Raw genomic sequence first — 23,915 nt, forward strand, 5'->3', positions numbered from 1 at the left:
CAATCATCAAGATCCAGCCAGTGGGAAATTCTGGAAACTCCTCAGGACAAACAACACAGTTTCTTCAACAAACAATACAGGGAAGTGGAGAGATCGAGGGGCACCTAGAGATGAAAAAAAGATTTAAAAGACCCTTTTACAAAAAGGGAAAACTAAAAGTATGCAGTGTGTACGATACATATTTGGGGGATAAAACATGAAAAGAGGGTGGGTGGGGCACCTGAGTGGCTCAGGTGGTTAAGCATCCGACTTCACTCAGGTCATGACCTCAGGCTTCGTGGGTTCAAGCCCCGTGTCGGGCTCTGTGCTGACGGCTCGGAGCCTGGAGCCTGCTTCGGATTCTGTGTCTCCCTCGCTCTCTGCCCCTCCCTGGCTCACGCTCTCTCTCTCTCAAAAATGAATAAACATTAAAAAAGAAATTAAGAAAAAACATGAAAAGAGGGTAAAGAAGTGGTTACGTTAAGCAATAAAGTCAGGGTAATTGCTGGTCTCGGTGTGTAGAGAATTTGTGCCTGGGAGAGGGCACACCACGGACTTCCAGCGGGCTGGCAAGGTCCCAGCTCTTGACTTGGGGGGTGGTCCAGGGGTGTCTGCCTTCCCATAATTCATTAGACTACACCTCTGTTTCACTGATTTGTCTGTGTCTGTGCTATAGGAAACAGCGGTAACAGAAAGTAAAAACAAAAACTCAAAACTACAGCACTGGCTTCCAACCGTCAGACTCTTCACTTCCTGGAAATACTCCTTGAAGGCAACGACCCAAGAGCAGCAGAAGGCTCCATGTGCAGAGATGTTCTCTATAGCATTATTTAACTGGAGAAATAAAGCTGGGGGTGGGGAGGCAAAAAGAAGAAATAAGCCAAACTCCAGCCACAGGGCTGGACACATCCATGGAGCCGAACCTAACAACACTCCAGAATACTGCTGGGCTTTCAGGACAGACAATTATAAACATGAGACAGAAATAAGGAAAATTCTTACATCAACATTAACTAAACAGACCACAAAGGAATAAGAAGCTGTGATTCTACGTTAATAATATGTATGTGCTGTATGGACTGCTTGATAAAAAAAAGGGTTGCAGAAACTTATAGAATAGCTGTGCTAGGCTGGATGGACAAACGGATGATTTTCTTCCCAAGTATTCTTTAACACTGATCTTTTGGCAGTCGTTAGACAACAAATACAATTTTTTTTCTGCAAAAAAAAAAAAAAAAATCACCATTCTGGCACTTTTCCTCTGGACGTATTCTTTCCTATTACTATCCAGCACTACTGGACTATGCAACGCCTATTATTACGGAGCCAATCCCTCATTAGTGGGTTTCCTAGTGGGACAGAACTAGTTAGTGTAGAGCTTTAGCAGCAGGATGTGGCAGACAGAATTGGGCTGGCAGGAAGCGAGAGCTCTAGGCGCTAGTCCTAGATGCACTAGCTGTGACCTTAAGCAATTCATAATTTCCCAAAATCCATAGGACCATCCTGGACCGCTCCTGCAGCTACAAATCAGCCATGGTGCCCTGAATGGACAGGGTCACCCAAACTCAGCTGACCCCAAGTCCCACCTGCTTCCCACCCGGCTCTCTCTATTTTGGTTCAAGGGCTTACCATCCAGGTATGTCATTTTAATACTCACAGAGTATGAACTGAAAAAACACAGTTCCGCACACGTAAAACAAGGGCAGTTAGTCCAAGTTTCTCTCTAAGTCATTCCAAGTCTTACTTTCCTGATGTCTTTCTAAAACTGCTCTTAATTTAGAAGGAGCGCAAGGCGAGGGGCATCTGGGTGGCTCAGTTGGTTAAGCGTCCAACTCTTGATTTCTACTCAGGTCATGATCTCACAGTTCGTGAGTTCGCACCCCGAGTGGGCCTCCATGCTGAGAGTGTGGAGGCTTCTTGGGATTCTCTCTCTCTCCCTCTCTATCTGCCTCTCCCGGGCTCACGCTTCCCCCCCCCCCCAAAATAAATAAATAAACTTAAAAGAACAACAACAGCTAGAAGGAGTTCAAGGTGGAGGTTGGAAAAAAGAACCTTTCTAGGGCCAGCCAGTCCCTTCTGCCGTGTCAGACTGGCTCCTGTATCGGCCAACCCTCCCTCAACTGGACTTGGAGGTAGGTGGCAGACACAGCAGCGTCTGGCGGATAGGAAATACCATGTTTACTCACCTGTAAACACCTTCCCCCACTCACCTCCCCAACCCCTTATGCTCTTTAGTCCCCAGTGGCCCTTTCCAGCTCTAAGAAGAATCTGGTGAAATTATGAGGGCTGGAATAGAGGGGTCCTCCAACCAGAGGTCCCAATGAGTGAAAGGTCAGACAAAGACAGAGAGTCTAGGCCACAGCACCCGAACCCACCACCTCTTGCTCCTCCCAACCCCGGGGACGCAAAGCGTCCACTCACAGCTAAGAAGACTCCAGGTAACTCACCTGTCCTGCCAGCCAGGACAATGCACCTTGGGCAGCCCCCAGAAGCCCATGAACTGTCATCTCAGGCTTAGCCCAAACAGCCTTTCTTTCCTCAGCCTCTTCAGCCCTAGCTCACCGCACCCCGCAACCCAGGGCAATAAGTGCCCCCTCCTCTGTTCCCGCAAGCAAGCACGTGCCTTTATCACACACACACACACACACACACACACTTATCACCCTGCACCGAGGCTGCCTTTATTCCTGTCTACTCCTACATCAGGCTGTGGGCAGGGACCAGCTGTGTTCATCTGAGTACCACCTCTCCTTCTCGCCATCCCCCAAGCACATCCCAGGCCGGCACAGAGCAGGTGTTCCGTCAACATCTGTTTGCTGCATAGCTGGCTGGCTGGCTGGCTCGGCCGGCTGGGGGATGCGTGGGGTTCCGGAGCCAAGAAACACATCTTCTGGATGGACCGTGCTAAAACACGAACAACAGACAGATACTTCACGAGCAGCAGGCCTAAATAGAACACACTCATTAAAATCTTTTCAAATTAAGTATTCCATGAACAAGGGCCTAGGGAGCCGTGCTGCACTTCCAAGGCCATTTACCCAAACACGATTTTGTGGCTATTATGTGAAGTGCTGTCTAGTGGTTACAACAGGAGATCCATTAATGTGACGAGACAGGAAGCTGCTCCTGGTTGCCTCCGAACTAGGTCTCCCCCTCTGTGATGAACCCACTCACTCATTCAACAAATATTTACCAACTGCTCATCAAGTGCCAGCCACTATTCTAGGTGCTGGGGTACACCAGGGTCACAAAGTCTGGAAGCGAATAGCTACAGAAAGCCCTCACCGAGTAAGCCATTCTTGGGGAGCAAAGTCATCCAAATCAGCTTGATGCCTCCTCTCTCCCGGCCTTCTTAAGCAGAATACACGGAGCGTAAAACCTTACTTAGTCCAGATCACTATTCTGGAATTTGGCGATGCTCCTACTTCAAGACACGTATGGCAGGCTGTCCCCAAACACAGGTAGAAGCTCTACCCCTGAGTTCTTGCCTCCAGGTCATGTAGCCCTCTCTCCACCGATCTCAACACATCACTTCTCACCAGGACCAGCAACCAGTGGTTTTGAGTCAGTATGTCTCTCTCTGGAGCAGCAACTTCTGATCAGACAGGAGCTAAAAATAACCAAGCTCATTAACATCATGTGTAAAGTAAGAGTACACAGTTCTCAGCTAAACACTGGGTCAGGCAGGCAGCCAGGAGGGAAAGGTATGAACATCATGAGATCTTTGCTGGCCAGTCAGAGGTTCTTATTTTGTTTGTTTACTGGTTGCCAGCCGTACTCCTGATAAGGAAGACTCCTGGACAGCTGATGTCTTAACTGTCTCCCCATATAAATTAACCATCCTGACCCTCTTAGATAAGACGCAACTGACAACATCTTACTGCAACCTGACCCAAGTGCAATGTAACAGGTCGACTGTGGCCCTGAAAGAACAAAGATAGAAGCCAATCCATCCGGGGGTGCCTGGGAGGCTCCGTCAGTTAAGTGTTTGACTTCAGCTCAGATCATGATCTCATGGCTCGCGAGTTCGAGCCCCACATCGGGCTCTGTGCACACAGCTCAGAGCCTGCAGCCTGCTTCGGATTCTGTGTCTCCCTCTCTCTCTGCCCCTTTCACGCTGTCTCTCTCTCTCTCTCTCTCTCTCTCTCTCTCTCTCTCTCTCTCTCTCTCAAAAATAAATAAACATTTAAAAAAATAAAAAATAAAAATAAAAAAAAGGCAACCCATCCAAATCTCATTAGTCTCAACAGCATAAGAAGATGCCAGGTGTCCCAGGTAGGTTAAAAGGAAGAGATGAGCTGCTATACACGTTGGCTGTGAACTAAAATGGAAAAGCAGGACACCTGGGCAGTGTAAGGATTTTAGGAGCCTTCTCTTTGCTGGCACTTGAGGCTCCCCTCTGTCCACCTGCTCCACCTCCGTTAGACAGCAGGCCCCTCTGCATCTGTCTTCAGAAGGGCTCTGTCTTTCCTCTCCATCACAGCTCAGGCTACACCGCCTGGTATCTGGACCACAGCAAGCGCCCCTGTGAAAGCCCATCTTTCTCGTGTTTGCCGGAATGCATCGCACACAACACAGCCCTCATCTCAGTCGCTATTCTGTACAAAAACATGCGCCAGAGGATGAAATGCAGGCTCCTCGGCCTGGTGTCAGAGACTCTGCACAATCAATACTGCCCAACACCAACCCGTCTTATCTCCCTGGGCCCCAAATGCCTCCTGGGCTCCAATCAAACATATTCTCCTAACACAACGCCCACCCGACCTATACAGCAGGCCCCACCCCTATGGCTTTTCCCGGGTGCCCCCCTCCTACATCCCTGCTCCTATCCCCACTGGCAGCAAGCCCATCCCCACAGCTAGGCTGAAGTCACAATGGTCATTACTAAACTTCTTGTTGGCGACACCCCATCCAGTTCATCTTTGCTTCTCCATCACCGGACATTCTGAAGCTCAAGAAACAAATGCTGATGCAGATGGATTAAGGAGAATCCTTAGTTCCCACAACAGTCTTCAAATGACCGACTTTTCGGAAGCCTGATCTTCCTGGTCCATTTCTGCTGGCAATTCTCTCCAGCCGGCTGGGATGTGGGTCTGCAGAGCCCTGGTACTACCATCTCTCCTTCCAGACACCCTGTCTGCTCTAATGCGCTGGTGTTTTGGAAACCATACCACACTGTGCTATGTCTTACGTAAACAAAATACTGTCAAGTTCTGCATTTTTATATATGGGCTAAAAAATAAACCAAAATGATTGTGGTGATAGTTTCTTTTTTTTTTTAATTTTTTTTTAATGTTTATTTATTTCTGAGACAGAGAGAGACAGAGCATGAGTAGGGAGGGGCAGAAAGAGAGGGAGACACGGAATCAGAAGCAGGCTCCAGGCTCTGAGCTGTCAGCACAGAGCCCGACGTGGGGCTCGAACTCACAGACCGCGAGATCATGACCCGGGCTGAAGTCGGATGCGTAACCGACTGAGCCACCCAGGCGCCCCAGATAGTTTCTAAACCTGAGTGCAAACTTCTACATTCATTCACGTAAATGTCATCTTATTTAAACTGGCCCATGACATATCCCGTCAAGAACACTAGAAGTCCTGGGCTATTATCCCATGCATCAGTTCCCGATCTCAGTTTTACAACATGTGGGAAGTGCAATGCAGGCAGAGGGTGAGGGGTGCACGTGGCCAGTGGGGGTGGTGTCTTTCATGAGTTGTATGTTACGAAAGGTTCCCCTCTGATGGTGGCCTCAACCCAGTTATGAACATACAGTGTGACCATGCCCTCAGACTCTTAGAGCCAAACATGTTGGATTAGAACCCAGTTCTATCTCTTTTCTAGCAATATGACCATGACCTTAGTAACCACACTGAGTCTCAGTTTCATCTGAAAAATGGGGTACTCTTACCTGCACTGTCAACCTTGCTAAGTCACTGTATTAATAAAAAAGCAAGAGAGGCACCTGGCTGGCTCAGTTTGTAGACCGTGCATCTCTTGATCTTCAACATGGGTTGAAGCTCCATGTTGGGTGTGGAGCTTAAACAAACAAACAAACAAAATAAAGTGAAATAAAAAAATAAGAGAGCAAGAAAACAAATGGTATCCTCTACACACAAAGGAATTATTATTTTCACCCAAACCTCCTTTCTCTCACTTGTCCACAGGAATGACACAATGTGTTTTTTGCCAAATAACAAAAATCAAAGTTCAGGGAGTCCATGATCTAAAGCAGTTTAGTAATTCCCTTTAAAGAAAAGCTGAGACAAGGGACACCTGGGTGGTTCAGTCGGTTAAGCGTCTGACTTCGGCTCAGGTCATGATCTCACGGCTCGTGAGTTCAAGCCCCGCGTCATGCTCTGTGCTGACAGCTCAGAGCCTGGAGCCCGTTTCATGTTCTAGGTCTCCCTCTCTCTCTGCCCCTCCCCTGCTGATGCTGTCTCTCTCTGTCTCTCAAAAATAAATAAACATTAAAAAAAATTTTTTTTTTTTTTTAAAGAAAAGCTGAGACAAGAGGCGCCTGGGTAGCTCAGTCCACTGAGCATCCATCTCTTGATTTTGGCTCAGGTCATGATTCCAGGGCCCTGGGATCAAGCCCTGCATCGGGCTTGCAGTGGCAGTGCTTGGGATCTGCTTGGGATTCTGTCTGTCTGTCTGTCTCTCCCCCACTCCCCTACCGCTTGTGCTCTCATAATAAATAAGTAAACTTTAAAAAAAAAAAAAAGGAAAGAAAGAAAAGCTGAGACTAGTCTGGTTTGGAGGATTTCTGTAAACCCATGTCGGTCCCTAGAACTCAATTCCTTCCTTTCCAAGTTCTTAAATACCCCAAGTTTGAGTAGCTCTCAGAACTCCACCTGGTCTCCACAGTGCTTCCTGGCCAGCAGTTCCCAGAAGGCACCTGCCTCAAGGTCTGTTTCAACTGTTTCCAGGAAGTACTAATTTCATGGTTAGTTACCAGCTCTGGTCCCCCTTCCTCACAACTTGATAACTCACTAATTTTCTATATTCTTAGTGAGAAACTAGCTCTCTATTTTACACACTTACACACACACAGCCCAGGAGTCTCTATCCCCGTTGCCAACACCGCTAAGCCATTAAGAACAAATAGAAATTGGTTTACTCCAGGATATCTGAAATTACTATGAGAATTTACCAAATAAATATCTGAAATTTTCACTGGTGAGTGAGAAATACCATCTCAGCCATCAGCAGGATTTGGGGACTCGTAACAGTATCCATAATCTGGAGGATTTAAGGCCAGGCTGTCCAGTTTATAAATTCTACCTCCCAGTTGAAGAGCATTTCAATGTTTACCAAGGTTCCATGACCCCATTTTGCACAGAAAGAAACTGAGCCTCAGAGAAATTATGTGACCAAGTTCACACTGCTCCCAAGTGGCTGAACTAGAATCAGGATCCAGCCTTCCTGATTCTTAGGATAGAGTTCTTTCTACCTTACTCTGTTACTTCTCTACCCATTTGTCCCTGTGGGTCCAAACACATGGAACATGTCTGGCAAATAAGAAATATTTCTTAAACCCAATTCACCACACAGACACGGAGAGCCTACTTCATGCATGGCCTGGGCTAGACTGGGGTTCAAAGCCAATGCAAACAGACCTCATGGTAGGGAGGTGATTCCTAATTTGTTTGGAGGGCAGGCAAGTTGTGGCAGGATGCAAAGTACATTATTTGCTCACAAACTAACACAGAAGCCAAGACGTTCTATGGAGGGGGACATCAACAGTCTGGGCAGCTCCTGGAAATTCAATTCTGGTAAAACAGAGCACAATGATATTAATTTCCCGACTCGCCTGGCTAACAATCTCTTGGAAATCAGAGGAAGCAACAAAACCAACCGCCCTTAATTTTGATCAACAAGGAAGGAAGAAGAGTCTTAGAAGAAAGTGCCCTCTTGGTTTGTGAGGCACTGAACCAAGGCACTACTGATCAGCTGCATCGAGAACCAGGGTTCTCCTTCCACCTTGCGCAAGGGGCTCTCGGTGTGCAGCCTGAGGACTGGGCAGGCAGATTTCCGGTCTTACCATCCCACCACAGAACACAGCCACAGCCACACTGACTGCATGTAATGGACAGACCAATTTAAAACAGACTGTGGGGGCACCTGGGTTGAGCCTCTGACTCGTGATTTCGGCTCAGGTCATGATCCCAGGGCTGTGGGATCGAGCCCCATGTCAGGCTCAGTGCTGAGCATGGAGCCTGCTTTGGATTCTCTCTCTCTCTCTGTCTCTCTCTCTGTCTCTCTCTCTGTCTCTCTCTCTCCCCCCCACACACTCTCACACTCTTTAAAATTAAAAACAAAAATGCACAAACTGTGTGTTGCATTATTGATTTAACTATTGATCAGCCTCTGCTTCTGGTTGAGAACCATCTTCGGGCCAAGCAGCAGAGTTTCAAAGCATTCATTTGTTCCTTTAATACCACCTCTCTCACAGGGCTGCCTTGAGAATGACCCCATGGGCCATGATCCGATGAACCTTCTTTCAATCAGTGTAGAAGAACTAACATCTAGTGACATCAATTTGTCTCCCTATGGCTCCTTCCAAGCATCGCCTAACACATGGGATTCAATAGTTAGTTTAAGGGACGGTTTCCCATTTATTCCTTAAGATGCTGAATGAAGTCGAAACACCTAAAGCTACTTGATCCTGACTGCTGAAAACTGGTTTCGACCAACACTTCAAATGCTATGTTTCCAACTCTCAGTAAGAAACATCAGAGACAGCACATGTTGAATACTCGTTGATTTTCAGTGATATTGCTACCCAGCAAATTGTAGTATGTTATTCCTGCTGGCAGGGACACTAACAGAGCATCAGACAACCTCCCTAACACAAAGATCCACTGGAAAAATTGCTCTTAAAAGTTTTATGGGCGTCTGGGTGGCTCAGTCGGTTAAGCATCCAACTTCGGCTCAGGTCATGGTCTCACCGTTCATGGGTTCGAGCCCCATATTGGGCTCTGGGCTGACAGCTCAGAGCCTGAAGCCTGCTTCAGATTCTATGTCTCCCTCTCTCTCTGCCCCTCCCCCACTGGTGGTCTGCCTTGTCTCTCAAAAATTAATAATAAACATTAAAAAAACAAGTTTTTAGGTTGGGAGGGCCTCTCCGTGTCACCTTCATTATTAGGCCAGGTGAGTCATATACCCTATTATGGTGCTCTCTGCCCAACTTGAGTCCACTCCAATCCTGAATGAATGGGAATAGGGGACAGGAGACTGACTTGGATGACCTGAATGGGGAGGTACCTTCCACCCCAGTGGTCTCTCTATTCCATCAAAAGACAAGCAAATACACAGGAGACCCAAAAGGTCTCAGGTGCCAAGTACCTACGGTGTTAGTTTTAGTCCCCACTAAGTTTGTTTGGAGTTTTTTTGTTTTTGTTTTTGTTTGTTTGTTTGTTTGTTTGGTTTTTAACTGTGGTGCTTACAAAAATGGTGGCAAGGTCTTTGTCCTCTTCCTTGAGTCTGGAAGAACCTGGCACTGCTTCAGCCCAACAGAATATGGTGTTAATAACATTTTGTGATTTCCAACGTGAGGTGACCATTGCCTTGGGATGCTTCTCTACGGGTACAGTAAAAAGGCCAACTACCCTGAGACTGCCAGGCTGAGGAAGCAGCAGGCAGATGTTCTAGTCAACTGTCCCAGCTGAGCCCAGCCAAAGTGCCAGACATATAAGCACAGTCGTCTTGGACCCTCCACACCAGCCCATCTTCCAACAGAGTACTCCTGGTGACCCTGGTTGATACCATGAGCAGCAGAATAATCTCCCAGGTGAGCCCCCCTCAAATTCTTGACCAAGAGAATCCTGCTCGTCATTGTTAGCCACTAAGCATAAGTGGAAGAGTCTGTTATGCAACAATAGTTAACCGGAGTGAAAATCATACACATATACAGATACAGCAGGTGTTCATGGCATATGTATGTGCATATAAAAGCTTTTTGCAACTTTAAAAAATGTTTCTTAGGAAATCTCCACACTGTGATGCTAACTTAAGGTATCACCTGCTTAGAGATAAGGAAGTAGAATAATAAATATATTCATTCTAAAAAAAAAGAATAAACAAATAAAAAAACTATTCTTTGCGCTCACTCTGCTTGGCAGAAAGATTAAAACTGAGCGTTGGAATACCTAAGGCTGCCTTACTCTACACTGACCAACTACATATTAAGAACTCAATAAATTGCACCAAAAAGAAGGGAGAGGACTGTTATGGATTAGAAGAGACTTAAGAGACATTATTTACTAAATGCAGGAATCGCCATTAAGGAATCACCATTCAGTTTGTGGAGTATGATAATGGTATCATGGTGTGTATTTTACATGTGTGTATTTTACATAAGAGATATACTCACTTAAGTAGAACAGGCTATACGTTCAGTTGTCTGGGAGTTGCTCTAAAATACTCCAGAAAAAGAATAATAAATGGGTGTTGTGTACACGAGTTTTCATCATACTGTTCTACTTCATGCATTGAAAAATTCCCATAAAAACTTGAAGCTCACAAACTGCAAAGGAGTGAGGGAATGGAGGGTGTCAACACAACCTGGCCTGAGCCCTGCTTTCGAGAATCCAAGTCTACATGCTCAGGGTGAAGACAGTGTGGGATGCAAAAGAGAAAAACTGCTCCAAGACGATAGCAACTAATTTTCTCCCATGACAGTAAAACAAAATATAGTATACAGGTTTCTGTCAGGATCCAACTCCGCACCTATCTATGGACCTTAAGTCCCATTTCATCCCTGCCCCCAGTCCTCAGTGCAGCTTTTAAAGGGGGTGCTCTGGGGAGCCTGGGTGGCTCAGTGGGTTAAGCTTCTGACTTTGGCTCAGGTCATGATCTTTTGGTTTGTGAATTCGAGCCCCGTGTCGGGCTCTGTGCTGACAGCTCAGAGCTTCGAGCCTCCTACAGGTTCTGTGTCTCCCTCTCTCTCTGCCCGCCACCCCCCCCCCCCCGGCTCATGCTCTCTCAAAAATAAATAAACATTAAAAAAATTTTTTAAAAAGGGGGGATGCGCTACTATAAGCTGGGTCTAGCTTCACAGACACAAATAACATCGTTTCATAGAAAGTAAGTATGTGTGACAACAAAAGCTAAATCATTTATGCTTTGGACACCAAAGTTAACATTCTACCTTATGTAACTTTGTGGAATCATGATTTTATCCCTTAGAACGTTTCTGAGGGATACAGGATTGATTTCTAACCTTGAACTAAAAAAATGCCATCATCTGTGACCAAGCAGAGTAAAAGTATTTGATATAGAACAGACTACTCTCCCTGGTGGGCATGTGTAGGTAGCCATAGCGAGCAGGTCTTGGTAAGGAGCCCTACTCAACATCCAAGTTACCAAGCAAGAACGTAGGAATGTTCTAGAAATCAGTGCATTCAAGTCCCTCATTTTACAGGTGGGAAAAATGAGGCAAGAGGCAGGTCATGTTGCCAGGCAGCCAATGCAAAGCCAGGAATAGAATGTGAACCTTCTGACCCTGGGACCGATACAATTGTCTTGGGACAACCTTGACATGACTGCATTATGGATGTCTATCTGAACAGGAAAGGAACAACAGGCAAGCCTAGCATTTCTGAAAGGTTAAGAACCAAATACGCAATACCAAAAAACCAGAAATCTCAGTGTTAAAAACTCCTCGACTATAAAAAGTGCTTGGTTTGGGGAAATATTTTTGGCTTTTTTAAATGGTGGTTCAGGAAAAAAAAAAAAAAGACCCACAGGAGAAAGGAAAAAGAAAATGAAACAAATTTGTGCCTGACTAAACAGTAACATACAATTAAAATGATGGATGCCTTTGTGCCAGAGGTTGAGTTTGAAACAAGCTGCTGGAAGAAGGGCAGCCCTGAAAATAAATTGCCAAATTACTTTTTGCAGCCAGATTGCAGATTCCCCCGCCATGCAATTCTGAAAGCAAATAACTCCACATAAATAAATATGCAACAAATTCCCAGGGAAACCAGCCAAGAAACATGAAGAGAACTACCTTTGGGTGGACAACTGCCCCCATCCATCCTGTGATTTATGACCACAACTCGTTTTACAAAATAAATCGACACATGAAGCCTCCCTGAACTCCCTAGTCCCCTGGTGATCGTTCCCCTCTTCTCTGTGGAGCCCTTCACGGCTCTGAACGCAAACTTCCAGATGTTACAACACACCCCGTGATGCAGTGGCTGAAGGCACAGGCTCTGGGGTCAGCACGGGGGTCTGTCCCAGCTCAGGCCGAGTATGGTGTCAGGGAATTTCTTACCTGGTAAGGATGTTTAAGAATGAAATGAAATGGGGCTCCTGGAAGCCTCGGCTGGTTAAGCTTCTGACTCCAGCTCAGGTCATGAATTTGAGGTTCGTGAGTTTGAGCCCCACACTGGGCTCTCCCCTGTCAGCATGGAGCCTGCTTCGGATCCTCTGTCTCCCTCTCTCTCTGTCCCTCGCCTACTTGTTCTCTCTCTCTCTCTCTCAAGAATAAATAAACATCAAAAAAAAAATGAATGAAATGAAATGAAGATTAACAGGGCTTGCCCCACGGTTAGCCGATGATATGTGGAGTGTGTCACGGGCTGAACTGTGTCCTCTCAAATGTCATAAACCCCCAATCCTGCAGAATGTGGTCGTATTGGAAGAGAGAGTCATCAAACAGGTAATTAAGTTCAAATGAGTTCATTAGGGTGGGCCCTGCTCTTATCTGACTGGTATCTGACCAGGATCCTTATAAAGAGAGAGATGAGGGCCCCTGGGGGCTCAGTCAATAGAGCATCCTCCAGCTCTCGGTTTCGGCTCAGGTTATGATCTCATGGTTTGTGCGTTCAGGTCCCGCATTGGGCTCTGTGCTGATAGCACAGAGCCTGCTTGGGATTCTCAGTCTCCTTCTCTCTCTGCCCCTTCCCCACTCATGCTGTGTCTGTCTCTATCAAAATAAATAAATGAATAAAACTTTAAAAAGAGAGAGAGATATGAGGTCGCACACAGAGACATCAGGGATGCCCGCACACACAGGGAAAAGACCACACGAAGACGGGGAGAAGAAAGGCAGCAAGAGGACGGCCGTCTATAAGCCCAGATCTCAGACTTCCAGAACCGGAGAAAATAAATGCGTCTGTTTAAGCCACTCAGTCTGTGGTACTTTGTTATGGCAGTCTGAGCAATCTAATACAGGGAGGCACACGGTTTCCAGTCAGAAACAGGTCTGAATCTGGGCTCCACCATTCAACTACCGGCATGACCCCAACTAAGCCCCTTAGCCTTTTGGAGTCTGTTTCCTGTCTGTCAAACGGAGATGCCACAGCCCCGAGTGACGTGAGGAGAAGATGAAAACACACGGCCGGACTCGGGGAGAGCCAGGGCTATGCCCAGGACCTCAGCCTCTAAGCCCTGGGACTCAGAGCCACGGCACGGTCTTGGAGCCCAACTTTCTTGGGCCCCACACCCATAGCTGGTATTCTGTAAGTATGGACAATGAGCCCAACTAGCAAATTTGCCTACATTTTGAAACTTTAAGTGATCCTGCCAACTGCTAAGGCCTAGAACTTTGGGGCTCTTTACTTGGCCCTGTGTAAATGTACAATTTTCAAAAAAGTTAATGAGTGGAAAAGCACATAAGACTTTCAACCTTGTCTATGGTAAACTTGGCAGTTAGAGACATAAAACTGTAACTGAGGGACCAGCATCCATTCATGTGATGGAGGAGTATACAAATAAAGTTGCCTTTTTATAGTTGGCCTTCGATTTTTCTTCTCAATCTCTCTTTTTTTTTTTTTTTTTTTTTTTTTTTGGTGACTCAGTAGTCTTAAAAAAAAAATCTCCTGCAAGAAGAAGGCAGAGAATGACACATTCAGATGGAGGAAAGGAGGGTGTGATGCTTACAGCCTGCAGCTTTGGATTTGTAAGGATGGCATTAACAAGATTATTTCCCTGAGGTATGTGGTTTGTGGTTAGTATGAACTCTCATAAGAATCTCGACTGTAAATTCGCCACCCAAAAAGTTAGCCTTTCATATCCATTAACTAAGAAAAAATTTTTTCCAATCCTTTATGTATTTTTAAAAGCAACAACAGAATACCCAGCCAGGTACAGGCATTAACTAGTATCACTGTGGAATGTTAATTTAAAATAGAGTATGCAAATAGGAAATTATTTACAGGACTTAACACCTAGGTACAAATATAGTAACTTCTTTAACTGCTACGGATTGGTCATAAGCTAACCCCAATTTTGCCCAGTTCAAGCAGAACTAATTCACCTGGAATGTCTTAACACACAAGATCCTAGTACCTCAGGACTTCAAATCTACGTCGGAAGGTATTCCCATGAGACTGCCATTAAGCCAGGCATTGACACCCCGACCCACCACAACCCTCGGACCTTCTGAGAGACCAACAGAACGTTAAAGCAGGAGGGAAATATGCAGGTACCACCCACACACAAGGCACTCTGAAGGATTCCTGCTGGAGGCGCACAGAATGAGGAACGGGAACAGAGCACAGACATGGACATCCACACGAGTGAGGTGGGCCATGAGCAACAGGGTGTGGATGGGGCAGTGACACACAGACCTAGCCAACTGCCACTCTATGCAAATTCAGATCTTCCCATATTTATTTTTATAAAAGCCTACAGATTTGAATTTTTAAATGTGAAATGTGGTGATTTTTAAAAGCCTTACATAGACACCTAGTTTACTTCTTTTTTTTTGAGGGAGAGAGACAGAGACAGAACTCACGTGAGAGGAAGAGAGAATCCCAAGCAGGCTCCGTGCCCATTGCGAAGCCCGATACAGGGCTCGATCCCACGACCCTGGGATCATGACCTGAGCCAAAATCAAGACTCAAGACACCCAACCGACTGAGCCACCCAGGTGCCTCTGGTCTACTTTTTTTAAAATTTTTTTTTCAACGTTTATTTATTTTTGGGACAGAGAGAGAGACAGAGCATGAACGGGGGAGGGGCAGAGAGAGAGGGAGACACAGAATCGGAAACAGGCTCCAGGCTCCGAGCCATCCGCCAAGAGCCCGACGCGGGGCTCGAACTCACGGACCGCGAGATCATGACCTGGCTGAAGTCGGACGCTTAACCGACTGCGCCACCCAGGTGCCCCTGGTCTACTTTTTAATTGAAGGGTGACATACATAGACAAAAGTGCACAGGTCAAACGTGTACAACTCAAGGAATTATCAGAAGTGAATGTACCTGTGCAACCACCATCCAGGTCAACAAACTGAATATTACCAGACTCCGAGAAGGCCCCACGTGCCTCTTTCCGAGTTCTACCCCTTCCTTCCATTCCACAGGTGGCACAGGTTTGTTTTGCCTGTTCTGAAGTTCATAGTAGTTGAATCACACAGCATGTACTGGTTTACAGCTGCAGAGGAGTGTGGAGATGGTAACCCTCCAATTCACAGACCTTGTATCTCTGAACAAAGACACACAGGTGGCACTTTACGACCCTAAGCGGAAGAGGAAGGAGACTGAAGTGGATTTACAGCAGAGAATGACTTGGAATCATGGAACCCTCAAGGAGTCAGAGAGTCTGAGATAAGAAGGAGCCAGGCATGGGTGGAGTGGGATGGTCAAAGTCCCATAGGAGGGGAGGTTGTTCCTGGATCAAAGGGACGGCAAAAAGACAGGGACAAAAAAATAGGGGTGGTGGCAGGTGCCAGTGGGAGAAAGCCAGAGTTCAAGATTCATGGCCACCAGCAAAGCAGAAAGTAAGCAAACTGGGAGAGGCCACAGCCAGGGCCAGCTGGGACCAATGCCAGTGCCCAGAGATCCTGCATTTTCCCTAGGAGACCAGACTTCTCTGGAAAGAGAATTCACTGGATTCCTGAAAGGAGGAATCAACAATTTTAATGTACTCTTTCTTAAAAACAAACAAACAAACACTTAAAAAAAAACCCTTTAGGGGCGCCTGGGTGGCTCAGTCGGTTGAGCGTCCGACTTCGGCTCAGGTCACGATCTCACGGTCCGTGAGTTCGAGCCCTGCGTTGGGCTCTGGGCTGATGGCTCAAAGCCTGGAGCCTGCTTCTGATTCTGTGTCTCCCTCTCTCTCTCTGCCCCTCCCCTGTTCATGTTCTGTCTCTCTCTGTCTCAAAAATAAATAAACGTTAAAAAAAAATTAAAAAAAAAAAACCCTTTAAAAAAAGGCGGGGGGGGGGGCAGAGCATGGAGCCTGCTTCAGATTCTGTGTCTCCCTCGCTCTTTGCCCCTCCCCCATTTGCACTCTGTCTCTCAAAAATAAAAATCAACATTTTTCTAAAAAAAATAAAATAATAGGGGCGCCTGGATGGCTCAGTTGGTTGGATGGCCGACTTCGGCTCAGGTCATGATCTTGAGGTCTGTGAGTTCAAGCCCCACATTGGGTTCCATGCTGACAGCTTGGAGCCTGGAGCCTGCTTCGAATTCTGTGTCTCCCTTTCTCTCTGCCCCTTCCCCATTCGCACTCTGTCTCTGTCTTTCAAAAATGAATAAATGTTGGGGCGCCTGGGTGGCGCAGTCGGTTAAGCGTCCGACTTCAGCCAGGTCACGATCTCGCGGTCTGTGAGTTCGAGCCCCGCGTCAGGCTCTGGGCTGATGGCTCAGAGCCTGGAGCCTGTTTCCGATTCTGTGTCTCCCTCTCTCTCTGCCCCTCCCCCGTTCATGCTCTGTCTCTCTCTGTCCCAAAAATAAATAAACGTTGAAAAAAAAATTAAAAAAAAATGAATAAATGTTAAAAAACATTTTTTAATAAATTTTTTATTACAGACCATTTCAAACAGACACAAAACAGAACAGTGTTGTAAACACCTGTCACTTAGCTTTAAAATTATCAACATTCTGTATCCTTTTTATTCGTTCCTCCCCCGGCCCTCCATTAATTTTTTACGCGCCCTCCGTTAATTTTTTACACATCGTTTGTGGGGATCATGGTAAAAAATTTACTGACACTGAAATGCACAAATCTGCGCTGTTTCATTCTGACAGGTGGAAACGTGTGTAACACACCCCCTGGTACCATCAGCATATTCCCGTCTCCCAATAAAGTTCCCAGGTGCCCCTTCCCAGTCGATCCCAGTGGCCCTCTCCAGAACAAACCGCCCCCCCTCCCCCGTCCCCGGAAGCTCCAGCTATTCCTATTTGTTTTCTCCACAGACTAGTTTTGCCAGTTCTAGAACTGCATATACATGGAATCATATGCAGGGGGTATTTTTCTGTGGAAGGTTTGCTTCACCCCACGTGATGCACGGGAATACGAAAAGAGCAGTTTTAAAATTCAGTTTGGGCCAAACCATATAGACACATCCTCATCACCTTCTCACACCATCTTATGTGGATAGCTAGAAGATAAACAACTGAGACTAAAAATAACCAATGCTGGGATTCAGAGCCATGAATTTCAATGGATTACTCAAGTCCTGCTTTCTTCCTTGGGTCTCATGTTCTAGATACCAGTTGCTGCATATTTTAGCAGTGACTCTCTCAGAGCTCTGACCGACAAGAGCTGACTTGCAATATACTCCATGAAGCAAGGTGGTTATCACTATTTTTTTTTCCTGTCTCCTGCCCTGGTTCTTCCTCCTTAAGCAAGAAAACAGGAGTAAAGCATGGAAAAACTGTGGAGTCTTCTGTGAACACAAGAGACACATCTTCTCACTAAACTGGCAGCTGCTTAAGGGAAAAGATGCATCTTTGACTCAGTCTTCTATCCACCCAGCCCCCTGCCGTGGCTCTGTGTATACAGCAGGCACTCAACAAATGCCTATCTCTTCATTATTTGTTCTTCCTTGAAAATGTCAATCCTGCCCAGATTTGGAAGGCGAAAGAGCAGAATGGCCAAGGCCAAGAATTTATGGTGCTTTCCTTTTCCCATTTGTAAAAATACTGGCAGGAGAACAGGCACCTATGCTCAGAGACTCTGTGTGAGCTGAGAAATTCACGTAATACAATCGGCCCAGCGCCTGGCAGAGGACAAGTATCTACAGATATACAGACATCAGCTCCTGTTCTCTGTCCCGGCCTCCCAGCTGGCCCTGTCAGACATGAATTGCATTCAAACCCTTTCCAGACTCTTCCCAAGGCGTCTGATCTGGCCCCTCACACTGGCCTCATCTAAAACACAATCAGTAGTGGGGGTGCCTGGGTGGCTCAGTTGGTTGAGCGTCCGACTTTGGCTCAGGTCATGATCTCACGGTTTGTGAGTTCGAGTCCCGTGGTAGGCTCTGGGCTGACAGCTCGGAGGCTGGAGCCTGCTTTGGATTCTGTGTGTGTCTCTCTCTCTGCCCCTCCCACGCTCATGCTCTGTTTCTCAATAATAAATAAACGTTAAAACAAAAATTAAAAACACAATCAGCAGTGAATCCAGGTTTTGCGGCACCTGAAAACTTATACCATTTGGGGGCGCCTGGGTGGCTCTGTCGGTTGAGCATCTGACTTCAGCTCAGGTCATGGTCTCATGTTCGTGAGTTCGACCCCACATCGGGCTCGCTGCTGTCAGCACAGAGCCCACTTCGGATCCTCTGTCCCCCTCTCTCTCTGCCCCTCCACCGCTCTCACTTGCTCTCTCTCTCTCAAAACTTACACCATTTGGAGGTACTTTTTTTAAAGAAAGAAAACACAAAAAATCTTACATTTGCAAACTATACAAGAAACCAAAGACCAAACCAACACAGTTCTAGGACCCTCTCTATTGCTGCTCTGCCCCCAGGATTCTCAACCTCACCAACCTGCCACACACAGAACACGAGGGCCCTATCTCAGCTTCTCCGTCAATCCTACTCCTCAACCCAGCCACCAAATCCACTGGATTCCAGGTCCTCAAACTCCACGGCACATGCCTCTCCTGCCCATGCCTAGCATCACCCAAAGTTAGACACACAGTGCAGGTAACAGCCTCTTAGACTCACCGTCCACCTTTCATCACCCCCACAGAGCCCAACTCCACGAGTCCAGTGGGGTCAGTCTCCCTTCCTATCCCCCCTGCTTCTGTGCTTCAGACACATCCTCCTCCTGCCCTCCTCGGTGAGGCGGCCTTTCACGCTGCTCTTCCACCTGGACTGCCAATCCTCCGCCACTCAATGTCAAAATCGACCCAACCGTCCCCTCCCCGGAAGCCCCCCCCCCCAAAAGAAAATCCACTTCTACACAACTTCCCCTGTCCAGCTACGATCGTGCCCGGTCTTTCTGCCTGGTATTATGGTTATCTGGGAAGCATAAGGAGGCGGCACAGAGCTCCAAAGAGTCAAAAGAACAAACATTCCTTTCTGGGTTTAGCTACCCCCTCAGCCAAATGGGAATGAGAACATACATGAAGATCCAACATTCTCAGCAGGCCTCAGAATCTGTGGGCAACCTCGGCCCTATCATGAGCCTTAAGTTCCCTTCTCAGGGAACTCAATGTGCCTTCTCGGGGCCACTGTGGATCCTTCTATACCAAAGCGCAGCTGCTCTCGTGGCTGCAATGATAAAATTTCTCCCTCCCATGACAAGGACCATATCTCTCCACACCTTTCTTCACATATAAGAGGTAATACAGCGTAAAGATTAAGAACATGTTTGGGGCGCCTGGGTGGCTCAGCTGGTTGAGCGTCCGACTTTAGGTCAGGTCGTGATCTCATAGTGTGTGGGTTCGAGCCCCGCATCGGGCTCTGTGCTGACAGCTCAGAGCCTGGAGCCTGCTTCAGATTCTGTGTGTGTCTCTCTCTGCCTCTCCCCTGCTCGTGCTCTCCCTCTCTCTCAAAAATATACTAATCAATCCTAAGACATCTGAGAGAAATCTATAACAAAACTGACCCACTCTGATTAAATCAGGAACTTGAACTGTAGAATCCATCCTGGTTCTTCTGCTCTGCAGTTTCCTGAGGGGTACCTCTCAACATTTCTGCTCCTGGAGCTGTAGCATATGTTGTTCTGATGTTGTAGATTAATTCTCTCTTCAAGTTGCCCTTCAATTTCCACTTCACATGTTAAGTTTATACTTCTAATCTCTAAAGGTCAAGGTCAACAGCAGTCAGAGCAGACACCAGTGGGACAATGAAGAGGCCAAGAGCACTTATATGCTGTGTGGGCTCTAGTATGTTGCTTGACTTCTCTGTGCCTTAATCTCCTCAAATGTATCATGAGGATGCTAACAGAGGATATCTAACTAATACAGTTGTGAGGAGTCAATGAGTCAAGCCATGTAAAGTGCTTACGTTAAAGTTAATGGTCAATATACTCTGGAAACACTATGCTAAGTGAAAGAAACCAGACACAAAGCGGAATTTGGTACGATTCTGTTTATACGAAATATCCACAGTTGGCAAATCCACAGAGACAGAAAATAGATTCGTGGTCGCCAGGGGCTGGGAGGAGGGGAGAATGGAGAACGGCTGTTTAATGGGTATATCGTTTCCTTCTGACATTGTGACAATGGTCTGGAGCTAGGTAGTGATGATGGTGATGTAGCACTGTGAGTGCACCAAATGTCACTAATGATAACTTTTTTTTTTAAGAGACAGAGAGGCAGAGACAGAGAGAGAGAATCCCATGAAGGGCAGAGAGAAAGAAAGAGAAAGAAGCGGGGCTCACCTGATGCGGGGGTCGAGCCCACAAGCCATGAGATCATGACCTGAGCCAAAGTCAGATGCTTAACCAAATGAGCCATCAGAAGCCCCTAATGATAAATTTTTTATGTGTGTTTTACCAAAAGAAAATCATTTGCAAAAAAGAAAAAAAAAGTCAATAATGTTTCCTATTCCTCAAATTACTACGTAGACAACTCCTATGACAGGAAATGTACCGGTTCCCATGCAAGGCAGAAGTGCCCCACAGGGTCTTGACAGGAAGAGGAAATGCTCTGTAGGAGCAGGATGGGTGCTGGGGACAAGCCTCATGCATGTGGTAGCATCTGAGATGTGCCCTGAAAGATGGTTAGACCCTTCTGGGGTAAGAACCGGCCAGTAAGAAGGGGAAGAACACAGCAAAAGTACGCAGGTGAGACGGCACGTGTGGGGGCTGCAGGCGGAGGCTGCCAGAGACGCCGCAGGATGGGAGCCCTGGGGAAGACCCGTGTGGAATACGGAGAGGCTGGAAAGGATTTTAGGTCTGGTTCTGACATCTACTAGCTGTGGGATGGGCAAAAATCTCCCTGCTGAGCTTTCTGTAAAACCGGAATGCCCAGAACTCTCTCAAAAAGGTGCTATGAGGATTAAATATTTCACCACGGAAGGTGAAAGCTCGATCCAAACATAGAACACTACACAAATGGAAGGGGTGTGACGCTGTGGAACGCTGGTTCTCAAACTTGGCTGCACAATGGAATCACCTTGGGAGTCTTCAAACATCGTGATCACCGGGTCCCTGGAGGTAGCAGCCTGGAGTGTGCCCGGGCGAGGCCAGGGAGTAAAGACAGCAGCGATGTGCGGAAGGCTGGAACACGGTACCGAGCGGACCCCCAGGACCCAGGTGACATACAAGCCTGACACCACGGGGCGTCCTTAAACCGCGACTGTTTGCGCGCTGACCCTAGGTGACCACAGCGAGGTTCAAGTCATTCGCTCTCCTTTTTAAGAGGGACAGGAGATGTGCAATGCAATGCAAGAATAATTCCATACCCGACCCCAACTAAGCTCTTTGTGAGCAGGCCCCACCTTTTTAACCACTTCAGAGTTCCCACGCCGGGCCTCAAGTGTAGTGGATGAGGTCTATTTTTTTGTAGCTGTTGTTAACCAGTGAAATAGCTGAAATAAAACAGGCCTTGTCAGGAAACAAACTGTAGCTCTCTGGACGACTCATCTATGTGAAGAGCTCCTTCCCCGAAGTGAGTTAATAAGATGAATGGCACGTTCCAGTAATTCAAGTACACACGATTCTGTTTCTTTCAGAAGACGGCACGTAATTTTTGCATTTTTTTTCTTCAGGGGTCTCAGAGGAACTATCCACCACGGCTTTTAGAACAAAGCTAAATACTTTTGGACTTCAAAGCAAAATAAACCCTCTATAGAATACTGACACATCCTGAATAAATACTTCCGACCTTGGACTCCCCGCTCTCCCATTAAAATATCCCACCATCCGGACGGACCTCCTGGTTTCAGCGTTCACCCTCGAGAATCCCATGGGTTGTGCCGCTGCCAGCTCGTATGCATGGACCGGGGCCAGTTCCGGGCGAGTCTGAGCCCCTCCCTGGACTCCGACCGGCCACTCTCAGGGCCATCCATGCAGCACTCGTGCCACTCGATACAGGCTGCAACCGACCGAGTACACGGCTCGGGCCTCGAGTCTCTGGCCCCGGCAAACAGGAGCAATAAAAGGAGTCCGGTAAGCGAGATGCCGTGTGACGGGCTGTCAGAGTGCACTGCGGGTTAATAACTAACCTTCATAAGCCTTTTACAGTTTACCCGGTCTTCCCTGGATGAAGCCCGTGTCCATTTCTAGGCCAGGCGACAGGGCAGGCAATGCTTCTTCTGGGCCAGGGGGAGAATCACAGCCGGCTTTCAGGAGAGGTAGGGGAGTCTGAGAGGCAAAGAGCTTGCTGACCGTCAGCTGACTACAGACAGCGGGAGCAGCCAGGAGGGCTGTGTGCAGGAAACCGCTCTTCTTACACGCTAATTACTGCTCATTTGCCACAGGTGAGCAGCAGCGAGGGTTCCAAGGCAGACAGGAAAGACCTGCCATCCCAGAATGAGGCTCTGGACCATGTGATCTCCCAGGGCTCCTTTCGGGGCACAACCCAGTGGGTCCCACTGCCCTGCCATCTGCCCCATCTCCCTTCTCTCTGAAGAGTTCATTGATTCTGTTCCCTAAAATGTCTGCTGGCACCTGCAGCCGGGACAGATGGAAAGGGCTCACCGGGGCCTCCCAGAAAACGTAAAGGAACCCAAACAGGAGTGCACTAGAGAAAGAACAAGTCCAAGGTCAAGGAGGCATTCAAAACTTCAGTCAAGGAGCTGATGAAGAAACAGGAATTAGACACAGGAGAAAAAGAAAAGACAGGCACTCTTTCATCAAATCTACTGAAAACTCCAGAGATAAAAACTTTGGACCTTTTCAAAGAAGCAATATCCAGTGAAAAACAGAGGATGCTCGGATACACTGGCAGGACCTGAGCAAGGAGCAGGAATCTTGGATGTAGACTTCAAGCCTCCGTGCCTTTGCATATGCTGATCTGGCCACCAGGAAGGCTGTTCTCCCATTTGTCTTCAGAGCCCAACTTTCTCTCTGAAATTCTCTGGCTGCCCATTTTGCCCACTCAGTCCCACCATTAGACCTTTCTTTGAGCTTGAAGTTCTCTGTGGCACTCTTCACACCAGGTGTAATAACTTGTCTCCACACAACCTTCTTGAGGGCAAAAAACCTATCTTATTGTTCTCTGTATGCCCTGAGTCAGACGCTTTAAACAATGCCAGCTCTCTATACCAAGTGCATCTCAGGGTAACTAAATGTTGAGGATGCCATCGATAAAATCCAGAAAGTGAGAAACTGTTATAGGACAAATCAACAAATTAGTGTTAAAAAAAAAAAAAAGGTGGGGGGAGGGGAAAACTCTAGATTAAGTGCTTTAAATTGTTGGGTGGGGAAAATGGAGATGTTGGTCAAAGGGTACAAACTTTCAGTTATAAGATGAACAAGTTCTGGGGGTCTAATATACAGCAATGGGACTACAGTTAATTAAAATGTTGAAACTGAAATTTGCTAAGACAGTGGATCTCGGGGTGCCTGGGTGGCTCAGTCGGTTAACTGTCAGATTTTGGCTCTGGTCATGATCTCACAGTTTGTGGGTTCGAGCCCGGCATCGGGCTCTGCATTGACAGTGAGGAACCTTCTTGGGATTCTCTCTCTCCCACTCTCTCTGCCCCTCCCCAACTCATGCTTCCTCTCTCTCCCTCTCTCTCTCTCTCTCTCTGTCTCTCAGAAAAAAAAAAAAGACAGTGGATCTTAGAAATTTACTAGGATACACACAAAA

At 47.0% G+C, this 23,915-nt stretch overlaps 1 protein-coding gene across 14 annotated transcripts in view; it reads right to left on the minus strand.

Annotated features, from left to right (window-relative positions):
- EPB41L4B (erythrocyte membrane protein band 4.1 like 4B) overlaps positions 1-23,915 on the minus strand; it is a 130,518-nt gene that overhangs the window by 93,883 nt on the left and 12,720 nt on the right. The window contains exon 1 of one of the 14 annotated variants that reach the window (XM_045043945.1): positions 3,265-3,601. The exons of 12 other annotated variants lie outside the window; for them this stretch is intronic. In XM_045043945.1, the coding sequence (XP_044899880.1) occupies positions 3,265-3,276 (12 nt within the window). In that variant the 5' untranslated portion in view covers positions 3,277-3,601. Of the gene's footprint in view, positions 1-3,264; positions 3,602-23,915 lie in introns of those variants that run through there. One more of the 14 variants, XM_045043946.1, reaches the window with a different exon arrangement.

The sequence above is a fragment of the Felis catus genome, chromosome D4 (assembly GCF_018350175.1).
Source record: "Felis catus isolate Fca126 chromosome D4, F.catus_Fca126_mat1.0, whole genome shotgun sequence".
NCBI lineage: Eukaryota > Metazoa > Chordata > Mammalia > Carnivora > Felidae > Felis > Felis catus.